The sequence below is a fragment of the Talpa europaea genome (genome assembly GCF_964194135.1).
Source record: "Talpa europaea genome assembly, chromosome: 3".
Taxonomy (NCBI): Eukaryota; Metazoa; Chordata; class Mammalia; order Eulipotyphla; family Talpidae; genus Talpa; species Talpa europaea.
The window spans coordinates 143056020-143075167 of record NC_140069.1 but is presented as its reverse complement, the minus strand read 5'-3'; the positions used below and the strand labels follow the sequence as shown (position 1 = coordinate 143075167).

The 19148-nt window shown below is 42.3% G+C and overlaps 1 protein-coding gene across 1 annotated transcript in view; it reads right to left on the bottom strand.

Annotated features, from left to right (window-relative positions):
• The window catches only part of LOC311168963 (maltase-glucoamylase-like), a gene marked incomplete at both ends in the record, with an annotated part of 151453 nt that overhangs the window by 108242 nt on the left and 24063 nt on the right, over positions 1–19148 (bottom strand). The window contains 15 exons of the mRNA XM_084230670.1: positions 187–341; positions 1943–2059; positions 3321–3492; positions 5126–5243; positions 6798–6882; positions 8416–8529; positions 9363–9479; positions 9609–9740; positions 10892–11017; positions 12269–12381; positions 14382–14481; positions 15370–15541; positions 16038–16189; positions 16555–16664; positions 17885–18005. Of these exons, the coding sequence (XP_084086796.1) occupies positions 187–341; positions 1943–2059; positions 3321–3492; positions 5126–5243; positions 6798–6882; positions 8416–8529; positions 9363–9479; positions 9609–9740; positions 10892–11017; positions 12269–12381; positions 14382–14481; positions 15370–15541; positions 16038–16189; positions 16555–16664; positions 17885–18005 (1904 nt within the window). The remainder of the gene's footprint in view (positions 1–186; positions 342–1942; positions 2060–3320; positions 3493–5125; positions 5244–6797; positions 6883–8415; positions 8530–9362; positions 9480–9608; positions 9741–10891; positions 11018–12268; positions 12382–14381; positions 14482–15369; positions 15542–16037; positions 16190–16554; positions 16665–17884; positions 18006–19148) is intronic.

Here is a 19148-nt window from a genome sequence, read left to right as displayed (position 1 = left end):
CATATATAAACATGAACATGTGTAAACACACACAGGAACACACACACACATATATACACACACACACACACACAACACACATATATGTCACTGTTCGAATTGTTTCCATTTTCACTCTGATATTTGATGATATAGTCAATGTCACTCAGTTGCATTTATAGATCCCTTTGGATTAGATGCACTTACTCATGCAGGAGGGGCCTGGCCACTGTGCTGCCCTGGGTGTGAGCACGGTAGAAGAGGGTGTAGAGGTAGGGCAGCAGAGTATAGCGGATTTGGAGGTAGTGCCTGGAGGACGACAGCAGCACAGACTGATCTCCAAAGTAGGCAGGATCCTGGTCCTGGAGGAAACAAGAGTTTGTAGTTGTTACCTGCCTATAAATAACAAAAGCATCTGAGAGTTCCAGGTTCCATTCAATGTAACTTAGAGTTTCTTTCCTGATGACCTGGGGCAAGGTTGCAAACTTTGCCTCTGAGCCATCAGGTTGTGTCAAGAGAGATGTTTCACCAAGTAACTGGTCACTGTCACCTTTAATAAGTGGCCATTGTCACCTACTCAGGAAGAAGAAATTTGTTTTATTATCCATTATAAACACAGTCCTTTAAACGCCTTTTAGAGGAACTCTCCTACAATGCTGGTGGGAATGCAAACTGGTCCAACCACTAGGGAAAGTTGTCTGAAGCTTCCTCGGTCTACTAAAAATGGAGCTACCACATGACCCAGCAATTCTACTCTTAGTGATCTACCCAAACAGTGATTTAAAAGAGCACCTGTACACCTATGTTTATTGCAGCACTATTAATAATAGGTAAAACCTGGATACAGGGCCTCACTAGTGGCACAAGGAGTTAAGATGCAACCTATGAAGCTGTCCACTGCCACTACAGCACAAGTTCAATCCCCGACCAGGGAAGTACCCACATGGTGCAGCAGACCTCTCCTGACTCGCGCGCTGCTCCCCTCAGCAGTGGATTTCAGTCAGTCTGCCTGTTCTGCTCCCCACTCTGTCTCTGGTGAATCCTCTCACCCCCTGCACCTCTGGCCTATACCCCAGTTCTTGTATGCATAAATAAATAAATCTGTAAAAAAAAAACCAACCTGGAAACAACCCAAATGCCCAAAAACAAATGACTAGATCAAGAAGATATGGTATATATATATACACAATGGAATACTATTCAACAATCAAAAAAGATAAACTCATGCCATTCGCAGCAACATGGATGGAGCTAAAAGGAATTATGCTCAGTGAAATAAGCCAGAAGGAAAAAGAAAAATACCGGTGGTTTCACTTATAGCAGGAATATAGGGGAACCAAATAAGACATCAGGGGAAAAAAATAATAACAGTACAAATCACAACAAAACAAAACAAAACAAAACAAAAACAGACAATTATAAATCAGAGCCAACCTGCAGGGGAGGAAGAGGGAGAGGGATCAGAGGGAGGGAGGGAGGAGCCCAGGGCACTTAGGTGAGGGTGCACAGGTGCACTGGTGAAGGAAATTCTATGGGGACTACACCTGGCAGGGGTGGAGGTGGTGGGGGCGGGGCGGGGAAGCAAACATTGTTTAAAAATGAATGATGTAAAATATATATAAATAACAAAAATAAATTTAAAATGAGATTTGCCACATAAAAAATAAATAAACACCTTTTAGGTATTTTCTCATGTGATTCTCATCACAAAATGAGCAAGGTAGCAGAGGACAGAGGTCTTTTTAGAACTCCACAGACTGCCTTTCCGACTGCAGCAGTAGCAACAGCAGCTTCTGGCTGCCGGGCTGTATTCATAAGGCCTCACCGACCCCTAGTAGCTGCACATGCGCCATAGTGAAGCACCGGGCAGGGTCAGTTCAACAGGCTGCTGGATGAGGAAGCACAGAGTGCCAGTCCTACTGTGCACCACATTTACTTTGATCCCATATCCTAGGAGATTTACCTTATAGCCTTGGCCGTTGTGATTCCTGGAAAACGGATAAAATGCTCCTAACTGCATCCACCGTCTGCAGAGCTCCTCAGAGGTATCCCGTAAAAAGCCACATATGTCAGCACCCACCTGGAAGGACACACAGACAGCAGGGATACCTCACACCCTCACCCCTCCACCTTTGCCTTCTAAGGGGGACCTCCCAGCTGAGCTGTGCTGATCTCCCCCAAAAAGGGACACTGTACAATGACATCGGAACTGGGTCAAATCCAGCGTCCACGATCCCCATCAGATGACGCTGAGTGAGTTACTTAGCCCTTCTGTGCCTCACTGTCTCCATTTTGATAAAGTGGGCACTGATTAGCAACATCCGCTTTTAGTAAGTGAAATAATGTAGGTAAAACACCTGACACAGAGCAGTTTTTTGATGAATAGTAACTAGGAATATTGCTGATACTATTTTAACAATACCACTATCAGAATTAATTTTTCAAAGCCTGAATCTTAAACTTCCACACACCTAGTCAAAAATCTGCAGGTTGCCCTTATAGCTCATCTGATTAGCTCCTCAAAATCCACCTCGCCAGCATCAAACTCCACTCCACTCCCACACACCAATCCCCACGGACACATCAAGTTCTGCCTACCACAGCTCTCGCTCCTGTTTCCTTCTCAGTCCTAAAGTGACCGGCCTCCAGCAGCCTGATAAAATATACCCACTTTTCAATGTTAAAGTTAAGTGTCAGCTTTTCCATGAAGGTTCTCTTGACTACCTCCCCTGATTCTGTTTCCCTCATAATTTTTCTCTAAGTCAGTAAGCCCTTTTTTAGGATCTCTCTTAACATTTAATTGTAAGTTCCTTGTGGCACTTACCCTGGCTGGTCATAATCATTGGCCATATAAATCCTCCTCTTACTAAACTATAAACTCTCTGGGGAAAGAGAAAATATTCTGTTACTGTATTTATGCTTTTCTCCTCTCTCCCCATGTGTACCAAGCTCAGTACCTGCATGGGAACGCTCAATAAATGCATATGTTGCCAAAGCCACCCCTAGGGTGCCGGCAATGCTGTTTCCTCATCTGGGCTCAGGATGCACAGAGGTGTTCAGTTTGGGAAGTGCAACTGCACATGCAAGGATATGCGCGCTTGTTTGCATGCATGCTCTGCTTTAATACAAAAACTCCAGTGACATCACTTGAAGGTTGCCCTTCCTCTCTTTATAAGGCAGTACAGGAAAGAATGCCATGGCATCAAGCCTTACAGTCTTGAAGCACATGCTCACAAGATATCTGAGCCATGGAAGGTAGAGGAGTCTTAAGGCTTGAAACCTTTTAGAATGAAGCTCTCTGGAGACTGAGATTCATAAAAGAGCTTGGGACATGGACTCACCATTGGGATACCGAAAAGGTTGAACTCAAGTATGCCAGGGATGGACCACCGAAGGTCGTCCCAGGTGGCTGTGTTGTCTCCTAGCCAATGGGCTGCAAACTTGCCGGAGCCCGCAAAGGTGGAGCGGGTTAGAAGGAAGCTTCTCTTAGTAGGGAACAGAGTCTTGGAAGCTCTACAAAAGAAGAGAGGCCCAGGCAGTCAGTGTGCAACCTCAGTCAGTCTCAGCTCCAGAGACAGAGCAACAGCACCAAGGATCAGAGAACCCTGTTCTTTCTAGCTCTCTCCCAGGAGGGGCAGAGTTGCTGTTGGGAGCAGACTGTACCAGTAAGAGTGCAGTTTGCTTTGTATTGTTTTGTTTTGCTTTCTATTAAGGTTCTCATGCTCCATAATTTCCAATCATTTCAAAAGCAGCCATGAAAAGGCAGTAATGAGAATTGTACAATTTTTGTGAAAACAAAGGTGAAATTCAGTGTTACATAGATATATGCATATATAGATAGATAGACAGGAATTGGTCTATCACTGCACATGATTTCAAACATGCACAAAAATGAGCTTATGAATAGACTTTGGAACTTCTTTTCAAGTAGAATTTTTTTTCCAGTAGAAATGCTTTAGTCATAATTTTATAACAAGAAAAGATATTTTATAAGCATGTATGAATGTGTATTTTATAAATAAATATAAATATATTATCTATACTTTTAAAATGAGAAGTCTGTATATATATTTTAATATTTTTGCTCTGTGATTTTTTTCATCAATTTTCAAAAAGGTTGAAATTACACTCATGATGTTGCTAAGTGATGTGGCTTTGGCCTGGCTTTCCTTTGTGACATTTACAGTAAGTAGAGGAAATTCTCAATATTTTTTCCCACACTATAGATTTTTTGTTGTTGTTGCCTCTTTTTTTATGAATTTATTTTATATAATTGTTACATCATTTTTCATTTTTGCATAATGTACGCATTTTCATTTTGGTTATATTCCCAATACAATTCCCACCCCCTTTTTGTGACCCTAATCCTAATCCCTCTTCTCTTCCCCCCGCCCCCCACTGTAGTGTGTCTCTGGTTTATAGTTGCTTGTTGATTTTTATTTTTACTTTATTGCAATTAGTCTTTTTCCTGGCCCCCTATTTAGGTTTTCTAAATTCCTGCTATGAGTTAGACCATCCGGTGTTTTTCTTTTTCTTCCTGGCTTATCTCGCTGAGCATATGAAAAAATGTTCAAACATAACTTGTAATCAGGGAAATGCAAATCAAAACTACAATGAGATACCATCTTTCACCATATTAAAAAAACTAGCAACCACAAATGTGGGTGAGGATGTGGAGAAAAAGGAACTCTCCTGCACTGCTGGTGGGAGTGCAAACTGGTCCACACTATAGATTTTGAGTCTGCACGCAAAGGGAGATACAGCATCGTAGAATAAGGGTGCTACTGAACCCCCAAAGCTCAGGTAACTTAGCCCTGCATACTCCCTCTGCATAGTGTGTCCCTGGGAAAAACACATGGGTCTTACACTCATGCAGAAGTGGACTTAAACTTTGAAAACTGAAGACCTGTTTGATGTTGTTCAAGTTACTTTCTTTCTTTCACCCTTCCACTCATTCATTAATTCATTCTTTCATTTCATACATCCCACAAAAATCTATTGGATTCTTTCTTCCCAATGTGCCAGGTAGTTTCTTCCTTCATTCAATAATAATAACCACAGTTCTTATAAAAGCACACTGGCACCTGGCATCTAGCAAGGTTAAAAATTCCCTCCTATAGCAGGTCCATAGCAATAGTGGTCTTACTCTTCTGTGGCGATGGCCATACTGTAGCCGTACAGATTGTGGACATCATACTGTTTGCCCCAGGACTGCAAAGCATCCATGCAGAGAGTTTTTTTGTACATAAGACCATCCAGGATTCCTGGGACAAAAGAGGGATCAGTCAGTGAGAGCCTCCCTGCTCCTTGACTGTCACAGAACCTATAAGGGTGATTCCCTGGTCAACATTTATTGTGGCCACCCTGTAAATGATCATACTGCTTGCCTGCTATCAAAGAGTTACCCACTGGCCCATACACATTCCCCCTCCTGGGTCCTCCTGAGACTCCAGATGGCATATGGAAGCAAGAGGATACAGTTACACTTGAGGTTCAATCTGAATTCCTCAAGCTTAGCTCATGTAAGTGGTCCAAGAATAGAAATAGTGGGTGAGAAGGTGTCAGTTTCTCACCCCTTCTCTCCACTGACCAGTGTCGTAAAGGAAGATTGTCTCTTCCGTTCATCTATTCTATTTCATGCTTCTTGTACTCTAGTTCATGTCTAAATTACCTTTGGATCTTAACTACTATAATGGTTTCTTAATGGTTTAATTACTACTGATCTACTGATTTTCTAAATCACATTGTACTTTAACTAATAATTCCCAAGCCATTTGACTATCATATTTTCTTCTTTCTCAAACATAAAGTTTCTACTGAACTGTTTATCTCAATTGGCCATTTAAGTGTAAAAGCAAAAGACTGCTTAATGATAATGATGCATGCTAAAACCTTCAGAAGGACAGGAGAATGCTTTGTGGACCATTTGGTTTCTTTTGTGTGGCAGTTTTAAGTCATCAGTTTTTAAAACCTGTTCTTTTTAATGAAACAACTTGACCAAAAACCTGTCACCGACTTTTGAGACCCATTAAAACAAAGTTTAATGAGGAAAACAAAGTTCATATCACAAAACATCTGGAGTGGGAACTGGTTGGCCTCCCATCCAAGCCCCGCAACATTTGATTCTGACTCATCTGCCCCAAGTTCCTAGTAGCCCACTAGACTGCAAGTCTTCATAAGATGCAGCTTATGAATTTCAGCAGCTCACCCCTACCTTAATAAGATATGACATGCCTGTGGGCCTCTAGCTTTCTTCAAACTACAATAAATGCTATGATTCCAGGGCCACATCCTTAGAGACAGTGTTGTCAGATGCAATCAGAGCTCACTAACATGACAGTCCTTGGCTGACTGTGACTTCCCAAGCCACGGCCTCTTGCTGGTCCACCTTCATCCTCGCTTCACATCTATTCTTTACACTCTTAGCATCAGCAGACTAACCCTCATCTGTAGACAGGTTACCTGGTCTCTCTCTGGTAAGTCCTGACATGCGGGGACGGACCTAAGAGGAACACTAACCCCCAGCCTCCAGGCTCTGCCTTGAACCTTCTCTGGGCCTCCCCTGAGCTACAGATTGGGCTGCATGTTGAAGGACTAGATTGTCCCTTTTGCCTCTCTTAGGAAAGCATGATGTGTTTTGATTTTCTTTCTTAGTTTTGTTTTGGTATTGATTATTCTTAATTAATTACCTGTAATTTTCCTTTCCCTATGTGCTCTTATGTAAAAATTCCTTTGTCTGGCTGTTCATATCTAACCTCATGAACATTAAACATCAAATATGAATTGTTATTTTAATCAGACTAACCACCAAGACTTACTGGGAACGAATGGGGGATTATTCAGACTGTTTTTAGAACATCCTGAAAGTGAACCATCAACAAAGTTGGCGACTTCATTCATATCCTACAAGACAATGAACAAAAACTCTTTTAGGAAAAGTAACATTTCCCCTTATGTTGCACTGATGGTACTCTTTATTGTAATTTTTTTTTTTTTGAAGAATCAGAGAAATGATTCTGGATATTTCTTTTTTAAAGAGGTTCTGTGTATATGGAGAGAAATAAATGTTACTGTCTTCTCTACCCTTTAAAAGTTTCATCAGGAAGTTTCTTAAAATTCCTTCAAAATGAGGGCCTCCCTGGTGGCACAAGGGGTTAAGCACCACACTACAAAGAATCCGCACCTTCTGCAACATGAGTTCTATCCCTGGCCAGCCAGGGAACAAAACAACATGGCGCAGCAGACCTCTCCTGTCTTGCCCACTGCTCCCCTCAGCAGTGTGTTTCAGTGGATCAGCCTGTTCAGCTCTCCTCTGTCTCTGGTGAATTCTCTCACCCCCTGCATCTCTGGCCTATACCCCAGCTCTTGTATGCATAAATAAATAAATCTTTTTAAAAATTCCTTCAAAATGATAAATATCTAGTCACTGAAAATGAAAAATTTTCAAATACAGTAGATTAAACAAATTTCTATTCCTCTGATTCCAGAAATATCAACTTACACACACACTCTCTCTCTCTCTCTCTCTCTCTCCACACACACAGACACACAGAGCACATTTACACAGATAAATATAAGCATATGCAGAAAGAGGGAGGGTCTGGGAAGAGGCAGACCAAACTGCAGATGGTAGATGGCATTGGTTGATATCCTTCTAGAGGGTTTTTGGTTGTCATCTTTTTCGCTCTCCTTATTGTTTGAATTTTCTACATTTCTCTTACAAAAAGAAAAAAATTCAACTCTTGTGCTTCCTCAATAATGCTGAACATTTGCTGCATGGCACTTGACATGACATGATTATCTGTCCTCCCAGTCAGTTTTGTCAAACTCTCAGGTACTTTGACTCTGCTCAACTTGTCCAGCGTGTCCAAATGAACTGACAATCCAACAATTCATTGGGCTTGCAACAATGTAAGGAGTAGATGACCTATTTTTATTTCAGCTCATTCATTTCTGTATTTACTTCCAACTTTAACAATCTTATTGTGATCCTAAGCTACATGTCTTGGGAAGGATATATGAATACCAAGATAGGGGGTACTTAGACTTGTTATCATATTTGCTTTCCTCTTCCACTTATGCTCCATATAGATGCACACGGTCTGAATATTAGTCACCTAATAATTAAAATGTTAAGAATTCACAATCCAGGGCCTCCCTGGTGGCACAAGGAGTTAAGCACAGCACTGTGAAGCTGTCCGCAGCTTCTGCAGCATGAGTTCAATCCCTGATCCCCGTTCGGCCAAGGAGCTATCCACATGGTGCAGCAGACCTCTCCTGTTATGCTGCTGCTCCCCTCAACAGTGCATTTCAGTCAGTCTGCCTGTTCTGCTCCCCACTCTGTCTCTGGTGATTCCTCTCACCCCCTGCACCTCTAGCCTGTACCCTAGTTCTTGTACGTATAAACAAATAAATTTTGAGGAAAAAAAAGCTCACAATCCAGATTCCATCAAATTTCACTTCCTTGCGGAAAAGCTCAAATTCTTGTTTCCACCAAGCAGTACAAAGAGGGTTGGTGTAATCAGGAAACACAGATTTTCCAGGCCAGACCTGCAGGGGAAAAAGAAAATTGTTGATTAGCGTAAACTGACTGGATATAGAATTGAACAGTGGCTGTGCAAAGCATTCCCAGCACACTCACAACTACGATGGGGGTGCCCAGGCCCAGGTTCTTTCAGCGAGGAAAGTGAAGTGCTCAGGATGTGAAGAATAATCATCAGGAGGGGTCAGGTCAAAATCTTATTTAGAAAAAGAAATGGCTGAGTCCTTCAGAAATGGTTGACCTTCAGCTCTGGTTCACCCTCCCTCACCCTCCCTCTCACTGTCTCTACTTCCAGGCCTCTGGTGGTGAGGGAGGGAGAACACTGTAAACTCCACAATCCACCACAAGTTGTGGGCCCTCCCCATCAATTCCTGCTCTCCTTTTCTCTCCTGCCCACATCTCTCAGATGCTAGGCAGATGGGACAGCAGCAGCCTTAGAAGTGAACCAGCAGCAGGTAAAGGACAAACAGAAGTTTAAGAAAGAAGTGGTAGGATTGTCAAATACTACTGAGAAACAAAGTAAGAAGAAGGAAACAGATCGTCTGCATTTGCCAGTGAGGAGGATTTGCCATCTGCCAACCCAGCGGCAGCAACGCTCAGTAGGCTGTGGACAGTGAGGCTGCGGACCAGCAGCAGGTGAGCTGCTGTCTCCAGGGACTCAGCTGGGAGGACAGGTAAGAGGGAGGAAGCTAACAGACATGTGGGGGTGCAAGGACAAGGGCAGGTTTCTCTGCAGCATATGTAAGGCATCTGAAAATGGAAAACCAAGCCATATAGGCACGCAGACGCACCACACGCTGCCTCAGCTGCTCCCCCACCTCCAGCTTCCCCATAAAATCACCTCTCCCTGCAGCGGAGTCACACCATCAGACATGTTGACCCAGACCTTCATGCTGGAGCCCCTGTCGTACGGGCCATACGGGCTGCTTTGGGAAGAGTCAGTGGAGATGGCTGGATCCTACAAAGGGGGACAACAATGAAGGACCAGACTGTAAGCTAGAGGCGCTGAAAGGAGATGGGGGTTAGGAATCAAAGGAGGGGAGCAGGGCGAGCAAGCATCTGGCTGGGGTAAAGAGGCGGCACGTACCACGATGATGACCAGCTTCTGCTTATTAGTGTGTAACTCCTCAGCAAATTCAGGGAAGCCTTTATAAGCCACTGGATCATAAGTGAAGTCCTTCCTCTTGTCCATGTAATCAATATCGGCATGCTGAACATCCTGGAAGGACACACAGAGCCCAGCGTTTAGTCCCTGGGAGGGTCCCTGCTTAAATGAGTCGTTCAAGTAATCCCGGCAATTCTCTACGCTCCCCGCTGATGCTGGGCTGGGCTCCAAATAGTCTTCATCTATCCCTAGCATCTCACTGTTTCTTTTCAATAGTAATTTCAGGGCCTCCCTGATGGCACAAGGGGTTAAGTCTCAGCACTATGAAACTATCCGCAGCCACTGCAGCATGAGTTCAAGGCCCAACCAGGGAGCTGACCCACATGGCACAGCAGACCTCTCCTGTCTCCCTGCTGCTCCCCTCAGCAGTGTATTTCAGTAGATCTGCCTATTCTGTTCCCCACTCTGTCTCTAGTGAATCTTTTCACCCCCACACCTCTGACCTGCACCCCAGCTCTTGTATGCATAAATAAATAAATCTTTAAAAAAAAATAGCAATTTCAAAAACAAATGACCCATTGCTTCCCTCAAGCCTGAAATGAGGTTAACTACCTTGTCCAACCTAGTTGCCTGCCCTCAAGCATTAAAAAAATCAAGCTAATAAGCAAACTATGTCGATTACAGCAATCACTATAAAAACTATTAGGTGCCTTAATCCTCCACTGTCCATAAGATAAAAGGAGAGAATGGGCTGTCTCTCCCACTTCTTCACTCCACTATAACCACATTTTGTTGTGTTTCTCTTCTACTTTAAGTCTTCTTTGGCATTTATTAAAAATAGAAAAAAAGAAAAAAACAGGCCTAAAATGGAGTCCTTTATACTGGATTTCCACCCAGAATTGATACTTATTATAGTTTCAAACTCCCTCACGATAGTGACCCTAAAACAATCTGGAATTTCCTAATCAGAACCAGAGGGGTTATCTGCCTCATAAGACACCCCTCTCTGCCCCCAAGGAAGAGGGTTTTACATGCAATTATCTTACCTTTTGCTAATAACCATTCCCACCCTCCTTCTATTTATAAACACCCTCCATTTTGCATGAACCCCTGCAGCACCTCAAAAACACGCTACCCGGCTCATGAATCACTTAATAAAGTCAATTAGATCTCTAAGCTTGTTCATTTTTGACATTGTAGACAGTTGTTTTTATTCCCCAAGGGAATTCTTTTCTTTGGGGAAGCTTTTTTTAAGCCTCACTTACATAAGGAAGATTTGCTCCACGGTTTCTTGCCACGACTCTTTTCATGTTGTCAAGGCTTCCGTAATCATAGCGACTGAGATGAAATCCAAGTGACCAATATGAGGGTAGGACTGGCCGCCCAACAAGCTGAGAGAAATATGTGCAATGAAAGTTAATAAATATAGGGCCTCCCTGGAGGCACAAGGGGTTAAGCATCAGCACTATGAAAGAATCCACAGCTACTGCAGCACAAGTTCAATCCCTGACTAGGGCGCTGACCCACATGGCGCAGCAGACCTCTCCTGACTCGCCCGCTGCTCCACTCAGCAGTGTATTTCAGTGGATCCACCTGTTCTGTTCCCTGCTTTGTCTCTGGTGAATCCTCTCACCCCCCACACCTCTGGTCTGCACCCCTGTTCTTGTATGCCTAAATAAATAAATCTTTTTAAAAATGTTTAAAAAAAGAAAGTTAATAAAGTGCTCTGATTTTGATGAAACTTTTTCTTGGTCTTGGTTTGGGGGCACAAGACCAATTTGCCAACATACTGTTTCATTGTTAGAATATATGTCTATTTTCCTAACCCCTTTATAAATTGTTAAGGTCTAGGTCAACTTATTTTTTTTTTAACCAAACTCCATATATAAAGATGACTGATTTTTTTTATTATTTTATATTTAGTTTTCTCTTACATCATTCTTCATTTTGATATAATGTTTGATTCTCCCCTTAGGTATAATCCCCATAAAATTCCCACTACCAAATCACCCATGAACCATGATGGATATTTTCTAAATTTTAATTTTGAGTAATTATAGATTCAAAAGAAATTAAGAGATTTTAAATCTCTGCAGATCCTAAATTTTTATTTCTGCCATTGTATTTTATGGTCTTGTTTGTCTCCTTTTGCATGTTCTTATAATTGATCATTTTACATTACTTTTTTGCCTGTGTCATCCATTATATGTTTCTGAATTGCACATTAAAGTGTTTTATTTATTATTTTTTGAGTTGATATTTGGTTACATCACTGTTTCTGTAATATAAGTGTAGGACACCCCGATTAGGCGCTGCTGCTAGCATGTGCCCACTGCCAAGGACCCCACAGTTGCCATCACAGACCCTCCCTTCTTTGCTCTCATCCTTCCCCTCCCCTTAAAATGTTAATAACATCATAATTGTTTCATTTATTTTGTATTATTTTTAACTGAGGTAATATTGGGGTGCCCCTATCAGGCATTACCACCACAGTGAACCCACCATCAACTCACCCAGTCTCACAAGATAGACCACTGGGCTTCGTTAGGGTGGGGTCAACTTACAATAGCTCTGCAGGACAGCTAGGAGTCACCCCTGCACATTGGGGTACCTCGGCCATAATCACAGCGTCGTGAGCTTACCGCCAGATACTCTTGAACAACTTGCTCTGGAGTATCTCCCAGGAACACGTAGAAGTCAAAAATGCCCCCAGTGATGCGGTATGTGATAGCTGGGGCGGGCTGGAGGGTGACCTCTAGAATGATGGAAAATAAAGAAAAATGAGAATTCTTTCTAGAGTGTGTTAACCCCACATCAGGGTTAACTGATGTAGGAAACATTCTTAATAAAAAAAGACCCATTTCATGAAGATGTTTTGAATAAGCTACTGTGGCATAAAGATTATGTTAAACTGAAGACATCTGAGTTTCTGAAATCCCTTATCAACCTAAAAGCAGAGCCTTTCAAAAGCACTGGGTTGTTTATAAATCCCCTCTCCCAGAGGGACTCTAATCTTCTCAGAGACAGGAAGTTGGCACCACATCCAAATAAATTTTCTCATAAGAATGTTGGGTTCCCAACTATTCTCCCAAGGGCTAATTTACGTTTCTAAGTCGTTTTTTTGTTCTCTAAGTGCCTTTCATCCTCCTACATCTTCTAGGAAGCACTTGCGCTAAGTGCCTTTCTCCCCACCCCTCACATCTGTCCACTAGGATGGTCTATAAGCTCCAAATCCTACCCACCCTTTTGAGTTACCCTTCACTGAGCACCCTTGAATGTTGCATGTATAAGTAATCACTGTCTGTTCTCTTGCTAACCTGCCTGTGATTTTGTGATTTGCCGGTTTCCATCAACTGAACCAAAGAGGACAAAGGAAAATGTTTTCTTCTCTGACATTCACAACTACAGGAAATGCTTTCCCCATGCCCCAGATCCAGGATTATACCCTTCACATTTAGGGATAAAAGGCCTGAAGATCTCCAAACTCTACTCTTTGGTCATAGGACCAACTCATGCATAGATTATGGGATCCTGTGAACTTTCCCTTTAAATCTGACTCAACTTGTTTTCTGGTTCCTTTCATCTACCTGAAATGAAATAATTCTGTATCATCTCAAGACTGTTCAGTATCTTAGAATCATCTTAGCCCACCCATGGTGGCTCTCTCTCTGTTGGTGAAGGTTGGGGTCTTTATTTTTTTAATTTCCACTTCTTTGCAAATGAATACTTTTATAAAATGATGTGAAAAAGAATTACTAGGGAAAGTTTCATGCATGCTCTTGGATGCTAAGGCAACGTTTACTCTCTTACCTTAGACATGAAATAACTTGTGAACCAGGGCCTCCCTGGTGGCCCAGGGGTTAAGTCTCAGACTATAACCACTATGGCCTAAATTCGATCCCCCATCAAGGAGCTGACCCACATGACTCAGCAGACCTCTGCTGTCTGGCCCACTGCTCCCCTCAGCAGTGTTTTCAGTCCGTCTGCCTGTTCTGCTCCCAGCTCTGTCTCTGGTGAATCCTCTTACCTCCACTCCACCTCCTCCCCCCAGCACCTCTACCCCAGTTCTTCTATGCAAATTTTTTTTTAATTTAAAAAAAAAGAAATAGTTTGTGAACCATCCATAGGCCATGATTTGAGTAGCACTGATCTAGTCCTTTGATTCTCAGTTGAGAAGGAGATGAATATCTTATACCTCCGTCAATCCTGGGGGATATGTCCTCTTCCCCTGTGGTGACTGATTTATTGCCGCTGGAATCTGATGTTTCACTACTTGGCTTTAAACAACCTGATATTCCTCTGCATGATGCTTATCACTCTACCTCGCTACCCTGGAGTGTCTGAATGTGACAACCGCTCAGCTGTAGCAACCTGGTTAAGCTCAGCACCTGCCATCATTAGGCCCACGTTAGGATTCTATCAGCCTACTCCACTATATCACAGTTAAAGAAGGGAGTAACAACTAGTAAGAAACCGCTTAGAGTAGATTACAGGAAAGAGTTAGTCAGCTGCCTTACCTCTAGAAAATATTCCAAGAGAGGCAACCAGGTTCAAGGAAATAAATCAAGGAGAGCTACCCCATTCATGGGTGAACAGGCAATGAAGAGGGGTGACACAATCAGGGACCACACAAGGCCCTAAGCTCTGGTTTAGATATTCCTAAAAGACCCCAGTCCTTTTATTGTAACACTGTAACAAAGGGACTAAAAGTCACTCCTGTGCCCTTTGTCCACAAATATTCCTTCAGAGCTTTACCCATGGCATTGCTGTTCATCAGAAACACTCCAAAGGAAAACCCACTGCTGTCTTCAAGGCACAGGAAGAAGGTCTGTGCACCATACAAGTTAGCTCCATCCTGCGGAGAGATAATTAAATAACAAAAATTTACAATCTACTAGTCCAAACCCCACATTGTCAGAAATGGTTCAGGAAATTAGTGCTAATTGTGTGAATACTGAATAGGGAAATCATGGTTAAATTTGAATAAATGTTTAACATCCAAGATCTAGATATGGTTGCTGTAAACAAGTGAATTATTGGTTTCATCATCTGTTCAATAAGGTAAAGGATTCTTATTTTTTCAGAATTTCTTGGTAAACAGAGATAATGTCCAAGAATAGTCACTTAATAAATTATTCTTATAACCACCCTTGAAAATTGCTTAACAAGACCTGTAAGTATTGCTGAGCCTAGAAAACAACTGCTTTGGGTTTTAGCTGTCAAAACACAACATGACAATGACAGCCACAAAATTCCATTCCTTTTACTCTTTCACTGCCCCAGACATTCTTCACACAAAGAATGTCTGAGTATTTTAATTGATATTATACCCTCGTTTGCTGGCAAACCTGTGAAACTGGTGATTCATAAAGGGTAAACCTAAAATATGGAGATCCCAGCTAACAGTGGACAGAGTCAACATGCATGGTCCTCTCCCCAAGACTTCTTAGGCCAGAAGGAAAATACTGTTATTTACTGAGTTGTTATTTAAAGAAGCTGTTATTTACTGTGCACGTCTTGTGTGGCAGACACTCTTCTAGACTCTGTATGTGTACTTAATTCCCACCACTGTCCAAAGAGATAAGTTTATTACCTCCCAGACCAGAAAAGGAGCTGGAGACACAGAGCAGTCACATGCCCTGAACCACACAAATGGTTCTTATTCCTAACCATTGTGTTGCCAGGGGTGACTTTGAGAATGAGCTATGACATCCAGGGAGAGGGGCCCTTCCTGAAAGCTCACCCCAGTGGGAATCGTGTCTCTGGTGAATATGGGCCAGGTCTTCCAATCCATGCTGTGGCGGTACTGCTGGTGCACGTGTTCTCCCAGCCCATACACGTTGGCGCTGGGCAGTCGGAAGGACAGCTGCAGGTACTGGTCGGAGAACAGGAGGGGCCCGATGCTTGAGTCAAACCTAGATGCAGATGGGGAACAGGGCCAGGAAGCCAAATGGAGAGAATACGACTGCTTAGAAAATGTCCTTTATGTCTCATGATGTGCTACCCTCAGTTTCATCCACCCCACCTGCTCTCCTGTGATATTCTTCCCTGGACACCAAGAGATCAGGAGGAGCCACATGGCACATTTCTTAGATCTGTCCACCAGACATTCCTCCACATGACTAAAAGAGTATACATTTGTTATATTAGATGGTCCATAAGTAGTTGCTGGTGGTTAAGTGGTTAGAAGAATAGAAGTAAAGGAAAAATAAAGAGGAGGGGGGAATGAGCAAACAGAAGGAAGGAGGAAGGCAGAAGAAATGTATCTGCATGGAGCTGCAGCATCTAGTCCCCAATAGCAGCTCACCAGCTTTGGGAGTCTCCATGAGATGCACTCTGCTCTCAGGCTTGCAAACCTCCCTCCCCTACCACCTTCCTACTTGGCTCCCCAGACAGGTTTTCAAAACTCACAGGACACGGCCAAGTTTTTTTCTGATCACTTTGATACTAAATGGCTGGTTGGAGACTTGAACTTCATAGTTGGTGGAAGCAGCAGCATTTCCTTGAAAGGGCTTCACATGCTCATGGGGTACTTCATACCTCTTCTTTTGGAGGTCAGTTAACTGTCCAGACAAAGGAGGGGAATGAAAGTCAAAATGAAAACTCTGTCTTTCCAAATCAGAACCACCCCCCAACCCCAACACCAGCACTTTAGATATCAGACCACTGGCACCAATCCAGACACTCTGTGTCTGCTGTAGGCTCACACCTTGTACCACCAGATTCAAATGCTTAACACTCTACAGCACTAAGAAGTTATCCCTCTAAAAGAAGGCCACAGATGGCTTCAACACATGGGTGCTAAGTAAGAATAATTACATAAAGAAAAACATCTGCATAGCCAAACCATCTTCTTTGTAGTAACTGTAGCTATCCAGTAGGGAAGAACACTTCAAAAGGATTTTTTTAAATATAAACAAAGTCCAACCTTAAAGTGGAAACGATTGGCTGTCTGGTATTCCGCTGTGAGAAGGACGTTGATAACATCATTTCCATATGGGGATGGAGAAGACAGCCTTTTCAACTGTGCTGTGAAGCCTAATGGGTAAAGAACAGGTGTTTTCAGAGCTAGCTGAGTAAATTCACAAATAACAGCCACATGAAATGAAGCTTTATGTCAAAGGGACTGGTAAGCATCTTTATTGCCCAAAAGAAAGACCATATACCTCATCATGCACAATACCACCTTAGCCAGATTCTGAAGCTGGGTACCGTCATTATCTAGCCAAAAAAAACATGCCTCTTTTCTACAGTCTGATTGAGAACCTCAACCAAAGGCCTAACTCCCTTTCCGCCACAAACTCAGCCTTTATACTTTCAGCCCTCAATGTGCAAGTAGACATTATCCCTTCTCAGGGATTTTCATCGCAGGTGGTCATATTCACTGATGCCATCTCCCTAGTTATGTAATAAGCCAGTTGAGAGCTTATTAGAAAAAACTCATCAGGCTAAGAGCTTCTAGGCAGGAAGCCTGCCTTTTCCTGTATGTTAAGAGGCTCCCCAAAGTTGTCACCTTCCAGCATCCCCCAGAAAGTTCATTGCTATGCTCTCCATTTTAGGATGGGAGAGAGAAGTAGAGGTATTTAGTTTTTGCACACTGACATTGATTAGTTAACTTTCATAAGATGTTTATAAAATTGGGGTTGTTTCTATATCATTAAAATCACACTGTATTAGATTTGGATATGGTCTCAGAGGTTACTGAGTTCAAATCATGCTCTTTAAATGTTAAGAATTTGGTTAGCATTAATCATTCCAGTTCCATATTGTAACACATGGCAGGAATTTGTCCTTTTTTACAACTGAGTAGTATTCCATTGTGTGTATGTGTGTGTGTGTGTGTGTGTGTACACACATTTTTCTGATCCACTCCTCTGTCCTTGGGCACTTAGGCTATTCCCATAATTAAGCTATTGTACAAAGATGTAAATCTAAATGACCTCAATAAACATAATTTGGGAAAAAATTTAAGGAAATCAATTTGAGATTCTCAAAAAATGATAATAAGAAACTTGGGGACAAAAAGGTCAGGATGTTTGTACAAGGTTACAAATCTCCATAAATACAGAGCCAAGAATAGAGCATGTCTCTAAATTCCCAAGACAAACAGTGATTTTTTTCTCTGTTGCCAAAGTAGATTCCTGTCCTTGCTAAGAGAAGCACCCACATGTGGGCACAGGGCTGTGCAAGCTGCTATGGCTGCATAGGAAGTGGGGCCTTTAAAGCAGGAGCTTCTGCCTCATGGTTGTCTGGCTTACCTGCTCCTGTGTTGCTAAGGTCACCCACCATGGAATAGCCATGATTGTTAGTATAGAAGCATGAAGGCACGTTGACAGAGCTCTGAGGTTGCCACCAGCAGCCACGCTGCTCACACACATCCTGAAATAAGAGATCATCAGTTACTCCTTCGACATGTAGGATACTAGCAGTTATCAATATCATCTGAGTTTGTGGCATCCTTAACTTCATTTGATAAATAAGGTAACTGATATATAGAAAACTCACGCTGTATCAGTGTAGAACTTGTACTCAAAGCTAATCTTTCTGACGATTGTCTTTCCCTATTATATATAATAAAATGGGGACCGCAAAGCATTCCAAGTCTGTTGTCACAATAACAGAAATATGTTTATTTAAATATTCTAAACTACAATACAGTTATATTACCAATAGCCTCAAACGACAAATGGAGTTTCATTTATATCAGTGTGGACTTCAAAAAAAAGAGACTATAATCAAATTTATTCAGAAACCAATCAAGTTCATTTCAACAGAAGTTTGAAACCAAACCAATCCTGCTTTGACATTTAGACATGTATATTACATGTACATATGTGACATACATTATATACATATATAAAATAATCCCTCAACTCCTCCCAAGGCAGAAAGTCATTGCTCCTTGATACCCAAATAGATTCTAATTCTTATTTAAGAATAAGGTACCTGCCACAATTAATGACTGAGTCAAGCGGAGAGTTAAATGAGTACAATCCCTTCCTGGAAACTCTTTGGGAGGCGCAATTAGGTCAAATGCAAAAAGATAAAAAGAAACCCTTCTTCTTGGATCTGAGCTATGCTTAGTGACTTGAAACTAATAGAATGTAGCAAAAAGATTAGAATAAAGAAAGCCTGAGTTTCCTGCCTTGCTTGTTTTCTGACTTGCTCTGTTGGAACCCTCACTCGGGGACAAGTGAGATGTAGTATGGGACTCACATAGCAAGGAACTGAGAAAGGTCTCTGGCCAAGAGCCAGCAAGAAGTAGAGGCCCTCAGTGCAGCCATCCTTGAGCCAATGGATCCTGCCATCCTATCAACAATCACATGACTGGGCTTGAAAAGGAACACAGTCCTCGTAGAGACCATCTTTGCAGTTGTATGAGACTTCAAGCCAAAAGCCCCCAGAGATAACAAGACCAGATCTCCAACCACAGAAACTGTAAGAAAATAATGTTTACTGTAGAATAACTAAGTTGTAGGACCACCATTGATTGGCAAATGCATTATTTTACAGACAGAAAGC